Genomic DNA, 18,474 nt, shown 5'->3' on the forward strand with positions numbered 1-18,474 from the left:
TAACTACAACATCTCTCACATTGACTTGTAAGAAACCTCTGGATCCAATAATTTATTTATTTCATTTTTTTATCATTACATACTTAATATAAAAAAGATATTATCATAAACAAATACAATACTACAAAAATTTTAAAAATCAAATATTATCATTTAATTTTATTAAATATTTAAAAATATTACACAATAAAATGAAATTAAATCACTATATTTAATAAATCATATTTTAAAATAAATTTATTTATTTTTAATAATTTTCTTATATTAAATAATTAATATTTTTATTTTTATTTAATAATTCATCACAAATTTTTTCAAATAAGTTTGATTTATTATAATATTAATTTACTTTTTCGTTTAGAAGAACTAGTTCATAATCTATATTACTTGTATCTTTACATATATCATAAAAACACATTATCATGTTGGGTTTTTTATTTGTTATAAGAATAATTTATTCTATTTGTTAAAAGAACTAGTCCATTATCATTATCCTTATCCTTATCCTTATAATTTTATATATATATATATATATATATATAGTTTTTTTATAAGATTAGTTTATTCTATTAGTTAAAAGAACTAATTTATAGTATTTATATATTTTTTATTATAAAATACATCATCTATATGGAATGTTGGTTTTTAATTTTGTTATAAGATTAGTTTATTTTATTTATCAAAACATGAGGTTGAAAGGAAGGATCAACACTGCTTTCCAATTTATTACTGCGGATACAGGATTTGAACCCATGACCTCTAGGTTATGAGTCTTGCCAGCTAGACTATGTTGGTTTTTTAATTTGTTATAAGATTAGTTTATTTTATTTTTTAAAAAAGTAATTCAAGCAGATCTTTACATATATCCTATTATAAAATACATCATGTACATGGAATGTTGGTTTTTTTATTTGTTATAAAATTCTTTTATTCTATTGGTTAGAAGAACTAGTTTATAATATCTTTATTACCCATACCTTTACATATATCTCATTATAAAATATAACATGTATATGGAATCTCGGTTTTTAGTTATAAGTTTAGTTTATTTTATTTCTTAGAAAAAATAGTTTAGGATTTTTATTACCATATTTTTACATATATTCAGTTATAAAATACATCATTTAGGTTGTTTTTGATTTGTTATAAGATTAATTTATTCTATTTCTAAGAAGAACTAGTTCATGATTTCTATTACATATATTTTTATGTATATCTCTTTATGAGATACATCATTTACCTAAAATATTAGTGTTTTGATTTATTATAAAATTAGTTTATTTAGAATACTATATTTTTATGTATATCTCTTTATAAGATACATCATTTACCTAAAATATTAGTGTTTTGATTTATTATAAAATTAGTTTATTTAGAAAAACTACTTCATGAACTCTATTAACAATATTTTATGTATATCTAATTAAATAGATAAAATATTGGTGTTTTGATTTATTATAAAATTAGTTTATTTAGAAAAACTAGTTCATGAACTCTTTTGATTTATTATAAAATTAGTTTATTTCGAAGAACTAGTTCATGAACTCTATTAACAGTGTTTTTACATATATCTAATTAAACACATCATCTACCTGGGATGTTGGTATTTTGATTTGATATAATATTACTTTATTCTAATTAATAGAAAAATTAATTCATAATTTCCTTTGCCCCATCTTTATTTATATCCCCTAATCAAATACATATAAATGAAATAAATGATATGTTGGTTTTCAAAAATTTAATGATTTAGATCATATGCATTGGGCACTTTATCCAAGGTTAGACTCTCGTGTCATTGTTCAAATGTATCAATATTTAAACCTGCCATTAGTATCAATGTACATGGTTTCTAATAAATGATATCAGTATTCAAAATAAATATTAAGATGTTTTTGAAGCATTACCATTATTATCTTTGATGCAACCAATTATATTAGTTATTTTCACTCACGTCGAAGAGGTGTTTATTGCTCATATTATATATATATAGATATATTAATTATTTAGTGTCATGTGTGTATCTATAGAAAAATATGTTCAATGTGTATTATTTTTATATTTATTTTATATATTTATATAGTTTATCAAATTCAAAATTTTGGTATTAATATTTATATTTTTATTACTAATAAAATAAAATGGATAAATATGGTAATCATATTATTTAATTAAATTTTTTAAATTGATAATATTAAATTTGTAACATTAAATTATTGGTTTTGATCAAATCCTAAAAAATATAATAATGGAAGAGAATGGTAAATTTCCCATTTGAAGAATGAAATTTGGGGGTCTCAAATGCTAAGACCTAAGTCCTAGGCTTTATTGCTATATTTTGCACATCAATGTCGTTTCAATAATGTTTTTTTTGGTCAAAAGAGTCCATAGGAGAAAGCTATTCTCCTAACAAGGTAAGGCTAGCATTATTCTCCATGTGTCCAATCGGTAGCAATGCCAATTCACCATAATTTGCACATGTAGAGCTATTAGTATCATATGGAAATTAATATTTTTTGGAAGTCCACCAAAGACTTCTATATGTGTCATGGAGATTCCAATAGGGTTTTAAAACCTTAAACATAACCCTAATTCAAGCTATCAAAAACTTAGCTCAAGGAGGGAAACATGTTCATTTTCCTTTGTTGATATTATTGTTCCATAATAATAAAAAAGTGACTATGGAGGAGATACTAGTAGTGTAATACCTTAGTTTGGACCCTCGGAATGTATTGGATCACATTATGTATAAATTGTAAATTTGTAGTTATACTGGAAGGAGTTACACCATCTGAGCTTAAATAGATGGCCTCGTGTGTAAATGACACAAATATGTTAATAGGGATTCCTAGTGTGGAGCTCAAGGCTCAGACATGACTAGTGAATGGATAGGTGAGTGGATGACATAAATATACTTATATGTGTTGAATATTTGTAGCTATGGTTGGTCTTCATAATTGAATTTTTAGCCCTACAAATATATATGAAATGACAAATATAAATGCAAGATTCAAGTCGGCTTCAAAAGAGGGAATTGAAATATTTAAACTTCATAATTAAATTTTTTTTCCTCCAAAAAGACAAGTTGACTCCTCCACAATTTCAAGTCAGCCTACCCCCTTAGTCACACCTATTCAGACTAATCAATTCACTATTTAAAGGTCATTCAACCTCCTCCTCTTGGCATAATTTTGGATCATAAGATATCATCTGAGGCTTGAAGAAGGACGAATATGAGGCAGAAAAAAGCTCATGTTTGACTTCTATCGTCTTCAAACGTGTAGAAATATTCTATGTCTTTTCTGGGCATAAGACCGATATTTTTTAGGAAAGTATAAGAGGTTGAAATTGCAGGAGGCTGAAATTTCAAGAGCCTAAAATTTTAGGAGGCCAAATTTGTCTATGATTGACTAGGTTTGGCACGTGTTTGGTTACTAGTTAGTTTGACTTTTATTTAACTAGAAAATTCAGATTGTATCTCTTGTTGAATTGGACAATTTCTCTAAGAAAAGGTTGTTGGGTTTTTGCCTGGTTAGGGTTTTCCAATGATAAATTTTGTGTCTCTTATTTGGTTGTCTCTTTATGATCTTATTGGCTTTATTTCTTATACTATTGAAACTTTCTGTATAATATCTTAATGATGAATGTGACGCAAGACAAATGTTGGGTGTGGAGCCTGATTATCATTTTTGTTCATAGGTATCGTCGCGTTGGACCCCAATTCTTAGCAGAGCGACAACGCCACCCGTTTAATCGCCGTCAGGGGGGTCCAAGGGGGTGACGATGATTTTATTAGCCCCCACCTTTGTAAAATAGATGTAAAATTGCCTTGTAAAATATTGTAATTTCATGGTCAATTTGGGTCGTTCATTAGGTAGATGATCTGACAGTAGAAGTTATGCTAATTTAGGGTTTTTTCCCTAGAAGGAAACCCTCAGTTTATATGAGGGAATTGTATTGCGGTTGTGTATGTGTATTTTGAGCAAGAAAGAGAGAGGAAATTGTGTGAGAGTGAAGAGGAAATTACAGTGGATCTGTTGTAGGTTGTATCTCTTCATTTTGCTAGATAATATAAAAGGAAGGACTAGTTGTTTCTCCATGGACGTAGCCCAAACTGGGTGAACCACATATATTTGTGCCTCTCTTGTTTTATGCGTTTTATGTGTTTGTGTTTCTACAATATTTTATGTGTTCCATTGCTCTGTAATATATAATTTTCTAAGAAAATATTAATGAAGTAATCATTAGAAGTAATTATCAATCTAGAAAATATTGAAAAAATCAACAATACGGGCCTTGTCATGATGAAGTCAAGCTATATAAAATTAATATTGGAATGTAATATGTAATGGCCGAATATAGTTGCAAAGAACACAAAGAGTTGTGATTCTACAAAGGGGAAATAAGGAGGGCTTATGAGAAAATGAATCTTGCATTGCCAAGTGTCATTCCTAAACATCATCTCTTCTTGACCATGTGGAAGCCATTTATCTCTTTGACTAATAAAACCAATTGTTGAATGCATGTAAGAGGTTGGTGTAAAAGTCTTCTCATGTATTTATGGAATTATAGATTAAGCATGATCATAAGGGGGGAGTATTATATTCTACATTTTTATTTCCAAAGGTAATGTTAGTGATCATTCCCCTCAATTCTCCCATTGTCTTTCACTCCACTAAATACATGATTTTCATGTCCATGCTCTACATTGTTCATGCACTATTCTCCGCTACTAGGCATGAACCAATATGGGAATTGATCAAATCAACATAATGACGAGAATATTCCAAACTTTGGGTGAAAGAAAGATCACTATAAGTGAGCATAGACATTGGAAAAGTTAGGAATCCATCACCCACCACGTATTTTGTTACTTTTGGATGCTTCACAACAAATTATTGTTGTTACATGCAACTCTGAAAAAATATACATTAAATTGATCTCTTTCTACCCAGACTAAAGAGAATCAAAGGAAAAATTATCCATGATGTATTATTAAGCAGAGAAAGAATAACTCTTGCATGTATTGTGTGGGTAATGGAGGAGAATGCCATGGTTATTTCATCACTAGATGATATACCTAGACTGATATGGAATAAGCATATTTGTTGAGCATGCGAATGAATAGGTTGGGTTGGAAAGATATAGGCCTTATGTTTTTTTTCCTTAACATTAGTGGCCTCATAATTTGACTTGGAGACAATGTATACACTAGATACTTGGTATTGAGTAAAAACTTGTTTGTATGCAACCAAATTCTTAAACCAACTTCTATTAAAAGAAAAGTGATTTGACATTGCTTATGAATATGCAAATTTAGTACTATTTTTTGTTATGAAAATCATGTATCTTGCATGTTGTGTGTAATTATGCTTATGGAATTCCTCTACAATCTTATCATTGTACTTGTGCATCCATTATATTTAATTTTAATCCTTCCTCAGAAGCTTACTTGGTATTGTACAGATATTGTCTCTAAGGACCATAATTTGAAATCTTAGTATCATAACTAAGTATCCCATGGCTAGAAGAGTTGGGAGAAGACACCACAAGGGGAGGAGAGAGAGAGAGAAGTATGTGTAAGGGAATTGTAAAAGACCATAGTTTATCATATCTTAAAAAGAAGTTGGATGGAATATTGCAATCTATAATATAATTTACATAATATAAAAAGACATAAGGCCCAATACTCGATTTCTTGTTGGTTTCTATATTAGTGTTCCAAGATAAATGTATGTCCCAATGTATATATCTTTGCTATTGTATTTATATTTCATATCACAATGGGTTAATGTAAAAATTCTACATAATCTACACATAATCTAGTTGCAAAGAATAAATAACAACAATTGCAAGCTTGAGACCAAAGAGAATGAAGAGAGAATGAATGAATTCAAATTATTTCAATGATGAATGAATTACATAGAAACAACACTCTCCATGAGAGAGCTAATGCACACTAGGTTGGACGTTTAGTATATGCACATAAGAAATTACTAGTAAACAACCCCATAGTCTCAATTAAGTGACCATACAATGGAGTTAACCTCAGTTAACTAAATATGCACAAGTGAAGAACTCATTCATGCATCATGCGTGAAATGGTGAGCTAGTAATGCATCCAAAACTTAACTCCACTAGAGTATGTAAAGTCCAACTGAGACATAACTCAAGGAGAAGTGTGCTCTTGTCAACGAGAATATTCTCACCCAAGTAAGTACATTTAAAACCAAGTGCACCATGAACTAAGTAAATATGCATATACATTAATACCCCACTTGAAGCACAAATAAGGTGTGTACAATAAATGGGTCTCGACAATATGTAACCAAGTTAGGTACCCATGTACAAACGAACTATGAAAATTAAAAAAAAAAAATATGAGGTAGAGGGAAAAGTTAGTGGGAATAAACCTCCCTCTCAAAAGACAATGCTAACTATGTTAGCTTCTCTGTAGTTATTTCTTTCACCCCCAAGAGATCTCACAAAGTTGTATACTTTTTCTTAGTGAAGGTCTTTGTGAATATGTCTGCAACTTGTTTTGAGAAGGATGGTATTGTAGATCTATGACCCCATCATGGATCTATCCTCAAATGAAGTGCATGTGTACCTTATATGTTGAGCTCTTCGTCGTTATACTTGATCTCTGCATAACTTCAATATAATTTTATTATTACACCAAATAACAATTGGTTTGAAACTATACACTAAAATATATGAGGATGTACTACAACCAAATGACCTAAGTTATGGTATTAATTGCACCTTTGTATTTGACCTCTATTGATGACAAATGACTAATAGATTGTTTTTTGTTGGACCAACATATAAGGCCAAACTCCAGTTTGAGAACATGTAAGACATTTTGGAAACATATAAGGAGAACAAAGAGAACATGCAGGGCATTTTGGAAACATCCAATATCTAGATTCACTCTACCTTTTCAACATACTTTAACATGAGTATCATCTCCCATTAACATTGGAGGACCAATGCAAGGTTCCAAAGAGGAGAAAGTATCTTGTGAAGTAGCCATGTGATGTGAGTAACCAAAATCTAAAATCCATGTATTAGGTAAGGAAGAAATAGTATCAAAAGCATGGCCCTTATCTCAAGCTTTTCATGTCTTATCTCCATGCTTTTTCTTGACATTTTCGAGAACGCAATCTTCAAGATTATTTTGTTCAAGAGCTTTGATTATTGGATCAATAGTTTTCTTCATGCACGAACTTTATGGATGATATCATCTATGGCAATATATGCATTTAGATCTATCCTTTAGTTTCCCTGCTTTGGATTTAGAAGATTCCTCATGCATTTGAGGTTTGTTCCTTGATTGAGTTCTTTCTACTTGATTTTATTATTTGTTTCACTACTTTTATATATTGTAGATGCATGGGGTTTGGGATTCTTGAGAGCACCCATTTTTATGAGGTTATCTTGCTCTTGTACAAGTGATTCAATGAATGCATCCATGCGAGCACTTTTACAAGGTTCTCTCATTGTTAGCATTGAGAGAATAGAGAGGACTAGTTGCTCCTCTTTCTTGTCTATTACACAAGCCTTGATATGTAGCAACAAATATTTGAACTTTGTGAAGTCTTTTGGGGTGTCAAAACTGCTTGGGCTCAATGAGATGAGCTCATACTCTAACTAATGTCCCCATGCTTAATCCTATATCTTGAATAGACCCTTCAATGTGGTCCAAACTTTGTTTGGTGTGGAAGTAGATTCTACGTATAAGAGTAGATCCTAAGTTATTGACAAGCATAATAACTGAAATGCTTCATCCATCCTGTCAAAATATTTTTCTTTTTCAACCATGGAATTAGGCTTTGGTTCAATTCCCATTGTAATCTTATAGAGTTCTTTGCTTCTCTATAAAGGGAGAACTTCCAATTTCCATTCACAATAATTAAATGGTGTGAGAAGCACTGGCAAAGGATGATCCATTCTCTATGTGCACTCCAATCTTTTGATCACTTGCAAAGAAAAATATGTGCTTCTCCTTACAAACTCTTCCTTCGCTTTAATAACATGCAAAATTGTTAGATAATCTGCACACAAAATCTAGCTACAAAAAAGAAATAACAACAATTGCAAGCATGAAACCAAAGAGAATGAGTGAATTAAATTACCTCTTTGAATGAATCAATTACAAATAAATAATACTCCTGGAGAGAGCTAATGTGCACTAGGTTGGGCTTCTCATACATGCACATAAGTAATCACTAGTAGACAACCCCTTAGTTTTAGTTAATTAGCCATGCGATGGAGTTAGCCTTAATTAATTAGACATGCAAAAATGAAGAACTCATGCATGCATCATGAGTGGAATGATGAGCTAGTGGTGCATGTGTAATTATACTCCACGACAATGATTAAAGTACAATGAATGTGTAACTCAAGAAAAAGTGCACAATTGTCTAAGAGGAAAATATTATCAATCAAGGAAGAATATCCAAGACCAAGTACACTTTGAACTATAGGACTTACGAAAATATGAACTAGATAAATATACATGTCCTTTAATAATTAAATGATACAATTGTGTATTTTATCATCCATTTAAATATTTAAAAATAAAAAGAGTAATCACAAAATCAAGCATAGTCTTATATAGCCTAATTGTAACTATTATAATTGTAGGCAATAAAAATGAACATGGAACAAAACCACATAAATGATTAGCGAGGTGTCAAAGTGATGGAACATGGCTTTCTGAAAAATTAGTGAGATATCAAAGTGGTTGTAAGTATTCTCCAAAAACAAAGATCAAATTCTCAAAATATCAATTCCATTATGTGTGTGTGGAGTTTTAAGTATTCACCTAAAACAAAAACTGTATTTTCAAAATATCAATTCATATATATAAATGAATGTCAACACAAATTTTACTTCAAACTCTTATTCCATTTTGAAGCAAAGCAAGATTTGTGTTGACATTCTCTTTTATATATATATATATATAAAAGTCTAAATGTTTAGATATAATGTGTTTTTACTTTTAATTAAGTCTAAAGCATAAGAAAATATAATTCCTAACCTTACGTGTTTTGATTTACTTTCAGCAAATATAATTAACATTAAGTGGTTTTATTTACTTTCAAATAATCGTGATACGTTGCAGTTAAACCCAATGATTGACTTCAGTAAAATTAATTTGTTTATTTGCAATATTAATGTTTAATGTGCATTTTCATATCGTGCGTTTAGCAAGAAGCCAAGAGGTGATGTTTGGAGAATAAAGTAGTAATTTGAATATATAATGCCTCTCATACGATATGCACCATCAATAATATTTTTCATATAATGAGTCAAAAAGTTGACCATTCAATATTTGGTTAGATCACCTTTCTCACCGTCGTAATATTGAGCATTCTATCATTTGGTCAAACCACGTTATTCGCCATGGTTCTAGTTTGTCCTCATAAACGTGGTGTGTCCCACACCTATCCATTTTATGTTGAAGCTACAAATTCACCCTCATAAACGAGGTGTGTCCCACACCTATCCATTTTATGTTAAAGCTACAAATTCACAAATGCTTAAGCATAGATTGTTATTGCCCTAAGATGATGTCATATTGTTTTCTTTCCCTTCATTTAATATAAAGGATATCTAAGTCTTCAAATTTTTCCAGCACTCTTTGAATGTATTTCCCCACCTTACTTTCCAACTACATAATAGCAAAGATCTTATTTCCTCCCCAGGTTTTATTCATGTGGCTACACTCATTCACTGATTTGAAAAGATTATGCTCATTGATATATATAGCACACATGCCATGCCATGTCATAAAATTAAACACAGATACTAATCTTGCACAATGAATTAATTCTTAGAATCTTGAACTCTCATTCTGTTTAACATTATTAAAAAAAAAAACTGTATCTAATAGCGTCATTCCACAACTAATCTTCTTCATATCAATAATCTTGTGGGGCTACTTCACAGCATGCAAAGAAGCAGATTGTACCACTTAGCCCATCAATCAAATTTATGCACAGACAATCTATCAAACAAATATAATTAAACCCTGGCCTCTCTGTAATCTCCTTATTTGATTAGCTCATAGGACTTTTTCATACAGATCACAATCAGGTTTATTTGTTCTCCTCCATGATAGGTTCAGACTTCCAGACAATGTCTTTTATCCCAGATGAAAGATTTTTGTAGAACTGCAGAAGAAAAGGTGCATATCCAACATGAGCAAAATATGAAAGCAATATTAAACAGATTCTACTGGAGGATCAAGCCATCCAAGAAAATGAATTTAAATATCTCGTGTAAGTGCAAACCATATGCACCCTGCAGCAGAGCATTTAATGCTATATATGTTGGGATATACACCATCCAATTTAAAACACCTTTAAATCAAACGGTATATATCACCATCGTATACAACATTAAAATGCACTATTGCAGGGTGCATATTGTTTGCCTAGTGAAACTACATTTTAAATTACTTATTCAGTAGGGGCATATAAGAAAGAACTGCATTGCACCTTGTGAAATTCCAATGTGTCGCCTCCGGCTTTACAAACCTCGACCATGAAAAGAGAAGGAGCTACTTCAAATACCTGAAAAATACCAGCTGATTCTCAAGGGCCAAAACAAGGATTTTTGCAGTTATAGAATTTGTATAGAATATGCAGTGTCCTTAACGCAATGAACATAAATTTTATCACCCATATTAATACCTCCGTAGCTACTGACAAGTGCCCCTTCCTTCCAGTCTTGGCACCCTGCAGTTTCATCTGAGAGCAAGTGGAATAATAGGCATGAGAAATTAAATGCAAATACATTCCTTTCAAATGTAGCCAGACCTAAGACAAATCCAAGAAACCAAGACAAAATTCTAGATGGATAGGTACATCTAAAACTGACATAAATGAGAATGAAATGAAGAGTTCCATATCCCAATTAGGCAACTTGAGATCTACGAGATTACTGTCACCTTATAATTCTGCTTTTTCACACTAAATCCAAGAGGTCCAGCAGCTTCTTCAATTTTTGAGATTATCTCTCTGGCAGGGCATTTGGATGTGAACCTTGTCTCTCGCTTAACATGGCCCTGGCAGTGACACAGCATTTCCATCCATCACATCAATGAAGTCCTTAAGTATTAATAAAAGGGAAGTGGACAAAATCATAGGATCATGCACAACTCGAAGTTCTAAACATATATCAACACTAGTCACACATTTATTTTCCACATATCTCAAACTTGCTATACCTACAGACAGTATCAAAGAATAAGCTACCTAACTTTTGTGGTCAGTAGGCCATTCCTATTTCCTAACAATGATTGAATCAATCACAAAGAGTCTAGCATGGCACAGATGGAATGATGTATTTTACTGATTATCTCGAACACCAAACAGAAAGGAAAGAATATAATTACTATCATATAAATGGCATGCAGTCACCAAAAAATGTTTTGAAAGAATAGTTCTTCAGAAGCTAATTGTTGAATAGGAGGTTTCTGTTGCAGAATTAGAAATGAATCTGCATTTCAAGAAAAGCAAGTTCTCTAAAACCTCATTATAACCTACAATTTTCTATAACATACCATATGCTTTTCAAACAAATTGCCAAGGTTGAGACCTTGTGACATGGAGATAAGTTCAAACGCATTCATTAACACAGGCTGTGTCTCTTTCTTCTCTGTGACAAGATGATCCTGATTATAAAAGTAGCAAACACTTAGTCAAAAGATTTTTCCTTGAATAAAAATGAAAAACAACATTTCACATACAAGATCTTACTTCTGAGTCATTAAAAACAGCATCCACGTCATCCAGACTTATCTCCCCGTCTTCTTGGAACTTGGGCGGCTTGTAACCCTTCTTAAACCATTCATTCTCTAAAATCTCAGGTACTGTAATACGCTGCCAATGAAGGATATAAATGTGCATGTCAGTTTGTTCCAAAGCTCATTGCAAAAACAACATGCAATCTCCTCACTCAAAAATCCATGAATTTTTAATCTTTTCAAATTCTATTGCTGTCAAGTATGAGATGGACTCAAGTAACAGTGAAGGTAATCCATGGGACAAGCTGAACATATTTACAATGTTACAGAATACGGATATAAATGTGCATGTCAGTTTGTTCCAAAGTTCATTGCAAAAACAACATGCAATCTCCTCACTCAAAAATCCATGAATTTTTAATCTTTTCAAATTCTATTGCTGTCAAGTATGAGATGGACTCAAGTAACAGTGAAGGTAATCCATGGGACAAGCTGAACATATTTACAATGTTACAGAATACAACTCAATACCAGTGCACTTACCGTGCTTGGCTTTGGATCCAAAATTCTTGAAATCAGTTTTTTTGCACCAGAAGAAAACCATGGAGGGCAGGTGAAATCAGCTTTATAAATCTACAGTTTAGTAGCATCACATCAGTCATTCAGATCTATTTTTACACAAGTGGTAAAAAGAAAAGTAAATACAGAAAAAGTATGTAACTTTGTGTTGATCTGGCATTCTTACTTTTTTATATAATGTCAGAAGATTTGACTCATCAAAAGGCAAGTAACCTGCCATCAAAACAAAGAGGATAACCCCACAAGACCACAAGTCTGCAGTTGCACCATCATAACCTTTATCATTGATGACCTGCATAAAACAAGGCAACAGGTTTCAACTTATAGTCTGGTGCCAACAGAACTGCTATGCAGTCAAACAAGGTCACCTGAATGCCCTATTTAATTCTGGAATTAAACTCGAAAATTTTGAAGATACCTCAGGAGCAACATAATTTGGTGTTCCACACGTAGTGTGAAGTAGCCCATCCTCCTGCAATTAAACACATTAAGAAGATCTGCTATTTACATTTGTTCCAGTATGCAGCACAATCCATCCATAACCCTCATCAATCATAATAAAATGAAATAAAGATCTATACTTTTAAATAGGTTTTGATAACGAAATATTCTGAGCTACAAACCACTCAGAAGAACAATAATTAAACAAAAGATGACTGAATATTCTAATCAACAAATATCTGAGAGATGCAACAAATGCAATGTGCTTTTTCCACTCGCTCCATACAATGGATCTGAACAACCAAAAACTTAGGACGAGAAAATGTATCAAAGATAGTGATCATTGTTCACTAAGAAAGCATCATATGATATGGATATAAGGCCAATTCTTCAGTTTTCACAGCATAATAAAGTTTATCTTAAGAAGCACTGCACCGTCAACAATCACCATTTGTATGAAATATAAACAATTTACTTTATAGTGATGTCCTAAACATCAGCCACTCAAAATTTGTATTTAGCTTTCCTGTAAAGATTGATAGTTCAGACCAATAATGTCAAATAAAAAGCCACAATACACCTAAAGGTCCAATTTGAATATGTATTAACAATATGCTTACCCTAATTTGTTGAGGCAGGGCACTCAAGCCAAAATCAGAAACTTTGAGATTCCCATATGCATCTAGTAGCAGATTTTCTGGCTGTAAAACCCATAAGTAGTACAAACCAGTTATGGTACATGATATAATTTATTCCCGATCATATTGAGAGGTCCTACAAAGGAATTCGATGTTTGAAGGCTGGTTTTAATGGATAAAGATGAATAGGGATAAACAGGATATTAATTCATTTCCAGGTTACATGCTACCTTCAAGTCTCGATGGGACACACCCCTACTATGACAGTAGTCCACAGCATTTATGAGTTGCTGGAAGTATCTTCTTGCTTCATCTTCTCTTAATCTTCCATGGTTAACCTGTCATTTCAAAAGAAATGAGCTTTTAAAGGCCACAACATAAGACAGTGGATATCCGAGTCATTTAAATGATAAATCCAAACAACAAATCCAAAGCATTTTTGTCAAAACGGATGGCAACCAGTGCTTAAAGAACTGCATAGCTCTTAATGACTGATAATCTAACCAAGAAACAATAACTGAACCAACATATAAGGCAATTCGCAGCTGTCAATGGTTGAAAATTGAATTAAGCAATTATGATTGAAATTCAGAAGTGATCTCTATTGCTTCTTACAATTTTATCGAAAAGCTCGCCTCCATTTACAAAATCAAGTACAATATAGATCTTTGTTTTACTAGCCATGACCTGAAAACCAGATGACAACACTGGTCAGTTTTAATTCCTTAATATAATGGGTAACCCATTACAAACTGTATTATTTACATGAACAAACTAGTAAAGGAATTCTCACATGTGAGCCCTAAAACATAAGATTCTATGCAAGCAATATGAAATATTCATCTCATAGTCTAAGGGATCCATTCACATCAACACCAAACCTTTACTTAGAAGACTTTTAACATCCAGGTGATCTATAGCTAAGAAAAAAGGAAATTAATCACTATCGTGTCAAAGGGCATAGCGGATCAAGATACAATGTTAACAGACAATTTTCGAATCAAAGACAGTGGGATAATGGATACTGGCACCTTGAAGCATGTGACTATTTGCCATACTTCTTTTGCCAAAGTCAAGTTTGTCATTCCTTATTAAGAGAAGCCAGAAATCCAGAATCAAATTTTACCTCATGTAACCGTATGACATTTGGATGTTTGATCAATTTCATGGTAGAAATTTCTCGCTTGATCTGCACAAATAAAAGATTTATTTCAACAAAGATTGTAGAAACAAATAACAGGCCTTTTCCTGACCAAAAACATGCTTTTATTGTCAGAAAATACCTAAACCTATATGATAACATTATTTGAAAGTAGTAGACTAACACACTACCAAATAGTTTAGGAATTATACCTAGTAAGTGGTGATTAGTAAGCAATGAGTAGCACTAGTGACAGCAAAGGCAAATATCGTTATAAATATTAAAAAGTTACCATAAATAAACATGTAGGTATTTCAAATGTGAAGTCATTTCATGTAAGCGGAAAATTTCAAGAAGTTGGATTCTGACAATAGTAATCATCAGAAAAAATGAGAAAACCCTATAATGGAGATCGAACAACTATGTCCCTTTGTTATTTGGAACCCATAATAGCACTTCCATAAAGAAGCTAGAAACACATATATCAATTTCAGTGTCTTACCTCCAATGTCTTTTAATGCTATGAGATTTGACCTATAGAGCCTAGTGATCATCAATCAGCAAAACATTTCCCATTTAACCAAGTAGCATTTAGTACAAATAGCCTATGTTCAGTTCATTGCAATAACAAAGGACTGAAGATACTATGCAATCAAACCCATGTATCGCCATAGTGGGGGCTTTATGTTCAACATTGTGCGTTTATGGCATGCTTCACAGTTAGCGATCTAAGTTTGGAATTTCATTTGGTTTCAGAAACAGAAGTCTTGAAAGTAAAGCACAGAGATGGCAAGAAAAAAGTCAAGTTTTCACCTTAACTTAATTTAGACCAAATATATAACTACAAGAAGTCACAGAAGTTTAGGGCCTTGAAATGGATTCTCTATGTGCCTATCTCATGTGTTGACCATTTAGTTTGTACAAGGAAAACTCAAAATTGATGCCACCAACAGAAAATATCCAAGATTTCAACGTATCCTATAAATTGCTGACAACAGGTCCAAGATCTCCAAATTTTTGTAGCACAGATAAAATCTGTTGCCTTTGGTTGCAACCCCACTCGAGGTATCAAAGACACTAAAAGAACAATCCCTATACAGATTTCATTTTGACCAGTAGCTTTCATCTTGGCTGTGCACTATCTAAAGACAGTGACAAAAATTTATGCTCAACCTTATGATTTTTAAGGTGTAATCGATACTGAAGGTGAAACTTGAGTTAAGATGCCACAGCACAAACCAAAGAAGCCTTGGCAGTAACTTGATACAGACCGAGCTTTTACAACATCAAATATGTTACACCCTAAATGAAAAGAAAGGAAGCTAGCGTTTCAAAAGATTATATAGACTCGAGCTCCCTATTCTCACTTGTATGCCTCTGTAAGCAGGGCCTATGTCGTGTATGCACTTGCAATGACAATTAGTTATCATCACCAAGAAATTGAATCCAGTGCAAGACATACCAAAGAGCCCATCATCTAATGGGAAAGGTGCCTCAAGGTGAAACTCAAGAGGATATATATATAGAGAGAGAGATTCAGAAAATATAGATATGTATATGTGTGTTGATTGGTGAGTCGGTAAGCATAAGTGTTTTTTATCTCCGCCAAGGTTCAAACTTTATATCTCCTGTAAACATAAAAAACATTTATGCTTTGGGTTTTATTGATAGAGAATGTTCCATGTAGATGGGCTAAGTGCAAATTTGATTTAACAGCTAGTAACCTCGCCCAAAGCTTCTCTGTGAAAGGGAGCTTCTAGCCTGTTCTAACTGTTAACACTTCTAGGGTGGAAAAGAGCCTGTTCGTAATTTTTAGGTTATATCTCCTATGAGCATAAACAAGATTTGGGTATTAGGGATAGAGAATGTTTCATGCAGGTGGGCCAAGTACAAATTCTATTTAGTATATAGAAACCTCGCCCAAAACTTCTCAGCCAAAGGGAGGTTTCTAGCATGTTGTGACTGTAATACCTAGAATGGAAAATAGCCTGTTAGAAATTATTGGGTTAGAGTGAGGAAGGGCGTGTTAAGAAATATGGGGCATCTTGTCCAAAATTTTAAAACAAAAGGGGTGAAAATTTGAATTTCAAGAGACGCTGTTCTATAGGCTAGCGCTGATACCACAAACCAAAAAAAGGAAAAAACAAGAAACTAAATTAGAGATGAATAAGGATGAGGGTACCTGCTCCACCATCTTGTGTTTGAGGACATTCTCTTTATCGAGGATCTTGATGGCTACGTTTTCACCATTCTCTGTATTTCTGGCAATCTTCACTTTGGCAAAGGTGCCTTCGCCAAGGGTACGTCCCAACTCATACTTGCCCACACGAGTCTTCACGCTCTGCACGTTCATTCTCTGCCTCTCTCTTCTCCAAAAAAACACAGAAAAACTTTAAGAAGAAAAAGGGGCTCCTTTGTGTGGATCAATCACGTATGGAACTCACTCCCCTTATTGTAGTCTTGCCTCTGGATCTATGTCCCTGCCCCTTCTGGTCTAACGCTTACGATTACAAGGCTGCCAGACCTGTGACTTTACAACATTCATCTTGCTAAAAATATCAACCGCCGAAAAAACGAGCAGCTGCAATTTCCCTGAACCGACCTTATTGTCAGCTGCTCAGAATTCCTAATGCAATCACTTGAATTCTGCACAAAATACCAGAAAAAGGCCACCGACTAAATTTAACTGACAAATTTATCATAGCTTCTGTGTGGATTCATTCATTCAAGGTACATGTATCCGTGCCTGTGATCGGTCAGGATTGTGTATTAAAACAAGATCGGGATATATATATATATATAGCCAATTCATAGAACCCAACCCAACCATGTTACATGTAATTCCTTCACAATTCATATCATCCGGAGTCACGTTTGCTTTGTGGCAGTCTCGAACAGGGCAAAACCGTAAAAAAAATATCTGTATATATACATTTTATATATATCTATATATACATCCTCGAGGATTACAAATTTGTTAATTTGTTTTTGGTAGTCTAGTGAAGTGGAGGAATTGACTAGAAAGTTATGGAAATTCCAATTATATTTAGATAAAATTTGGCAAGGATTTTTGTAAATACAAGTTATAGTTGTTAAACTTCAAAATTTTAGGTGTTTTATACGTCTTTTATGATGCTGAATCCATTTTCACCATCAAAAAACACGATTCAAATATTACCTCTACAAGATTTTTTGAATATTTTTACCCAGATTCCGGCCACTTTTAGCTGGTCGGGCAATTCCTCTACCTTGTTAGACAACTCCATTTGTTTTTTTCTTCGGAATTGTTTTTGGGATTTTTTGGACTTCCCGGTACTGGAATCCCGTAGAAAAATTTGAGGTGAAATTTTGATTTGTGTTATTTAAACTAATTTTTTTCACTGTATATATAAATTCAGATTCAGTGTCATGGAAAACCAATTAGACACTTAGATTGCATAAGATTACCCATCAAACTTGTGATTTCAATAAATTCCTACTAAATTTTAGAGAAATTAGATCGGAAAAACCTACCATAAAAACTTAAAAAAATACACTCCAAAATTATTGTCACTAAAATTTTAACGCTTTAATAGAATTTCCCCTGGGTTGACCGACGAGAAGCACTTATTGTTAATAATTTGTCTGTTTCTTCAAATTGACAATGCGAGAGCATATTCTTTGTGTATTCGATTTTGAAAATTAAGTACCGAACACTTTTGTGGATCACATTCAACATCTGTGTGCACATCGTTCTCTAGGTGCATTTGAAACTTTAAACGTTGTGTGTATATTTTTAATTATAAAAATAAGATTATTTTGTTCAAATAGTTTGGAATTTAGATATTAATATTATTACTCATTTTCTTTTTAGAAATTTGATTGCTAAGTGTATAAGACATATATATTATATTTTTTTATTTTGAATCAATAATTTT

At 32.5% G+C, this 18,474-nt stretch overlaps 1 protein-coding gene across 1 annotated transcript; it reads right to left on the reverse strand.

The window, feature by feature from the left end:
- Positions 1 to 9,812: 9,812 nt before the first annotated feature.
- LOC149239308 (CBL-interacting protein kinase 32-like) lies at positions 9,813 to 17,442 on the reverse strand. The gene is made up of 14 exons (XM_089373389.1): positions 16,740 to 17,442; positions 14,543 to 14,605; positions 14,032 to 14,103; positions 13,647 to 13,754; positions 13,399 to 13,479; positions 12,756 to 12,809; positions 12,504 to 12,629; positions 12,302 to 12,391; positions 11,772 to 11,894; positions 11,576 to 11,686; positions 10,961 to 11,077; positions 10,704 to 10,760; positions 10,509 to 10,583; positions 9,813 to 10,181 (listed from the first exon to the last, which is right to left on the reverse strand). The coding sequence occupies exons 1-14, from the start codon at positions 16,908 to 16,910 to the stop codon at positions 10,107 to 10,109; spliced, it is 1,323 nt and encodes a 440-aa protein (XP_089229515.1). The 5' UTR covers positions 16,911 to 17,442; the 3' UTR covers positions 9,813 to 10,106.
- Positions 17,443 to 18,474: the final 1,032 nt, after the last annotated feature.

The sequence above is a fragment of the Pinus tabuliformis genome, chromosome 8 (assembly GCF_031772625.1).
Source record: "Pinus tabuliformis cultivar Carrire ecotype Pingquan chromosome 8, CPIR1, whole genome shotgun sequence".
Taxonomy (NCBI): Eukaryota; Viridiplantae; Streptophyta; class Pinopsida; order Pinales; family Pinaceae; genus Pinus; species Pinus tabuliformis.

Excerpts from the sequence above, each read along its gene's own strand:
- LOC149239308 (XM_089373389.1), bottom strand. The coding sequence starts at position 16,910 with ATGAACGTGCAGAGCGTGAAGACTCGTGTGGGCAAGTATGAGTTGGGA. Across the intron at positions 10,761-10,960 it reads TGAAAAAGCAGAATTATAAG|ATGAAACTGCAGGGTGCCAA; the intron begins GTGACAGTAATC and ends ACTTGCTCTCAG. Across the intron at positions 10,584-10,703 it reads ACTTGTCAGTAGCTACGGAG|GTATTTGAAGTAGCTCCTTC; the intron begins GTATTAATATGG and ends GGTATTTTTCAG.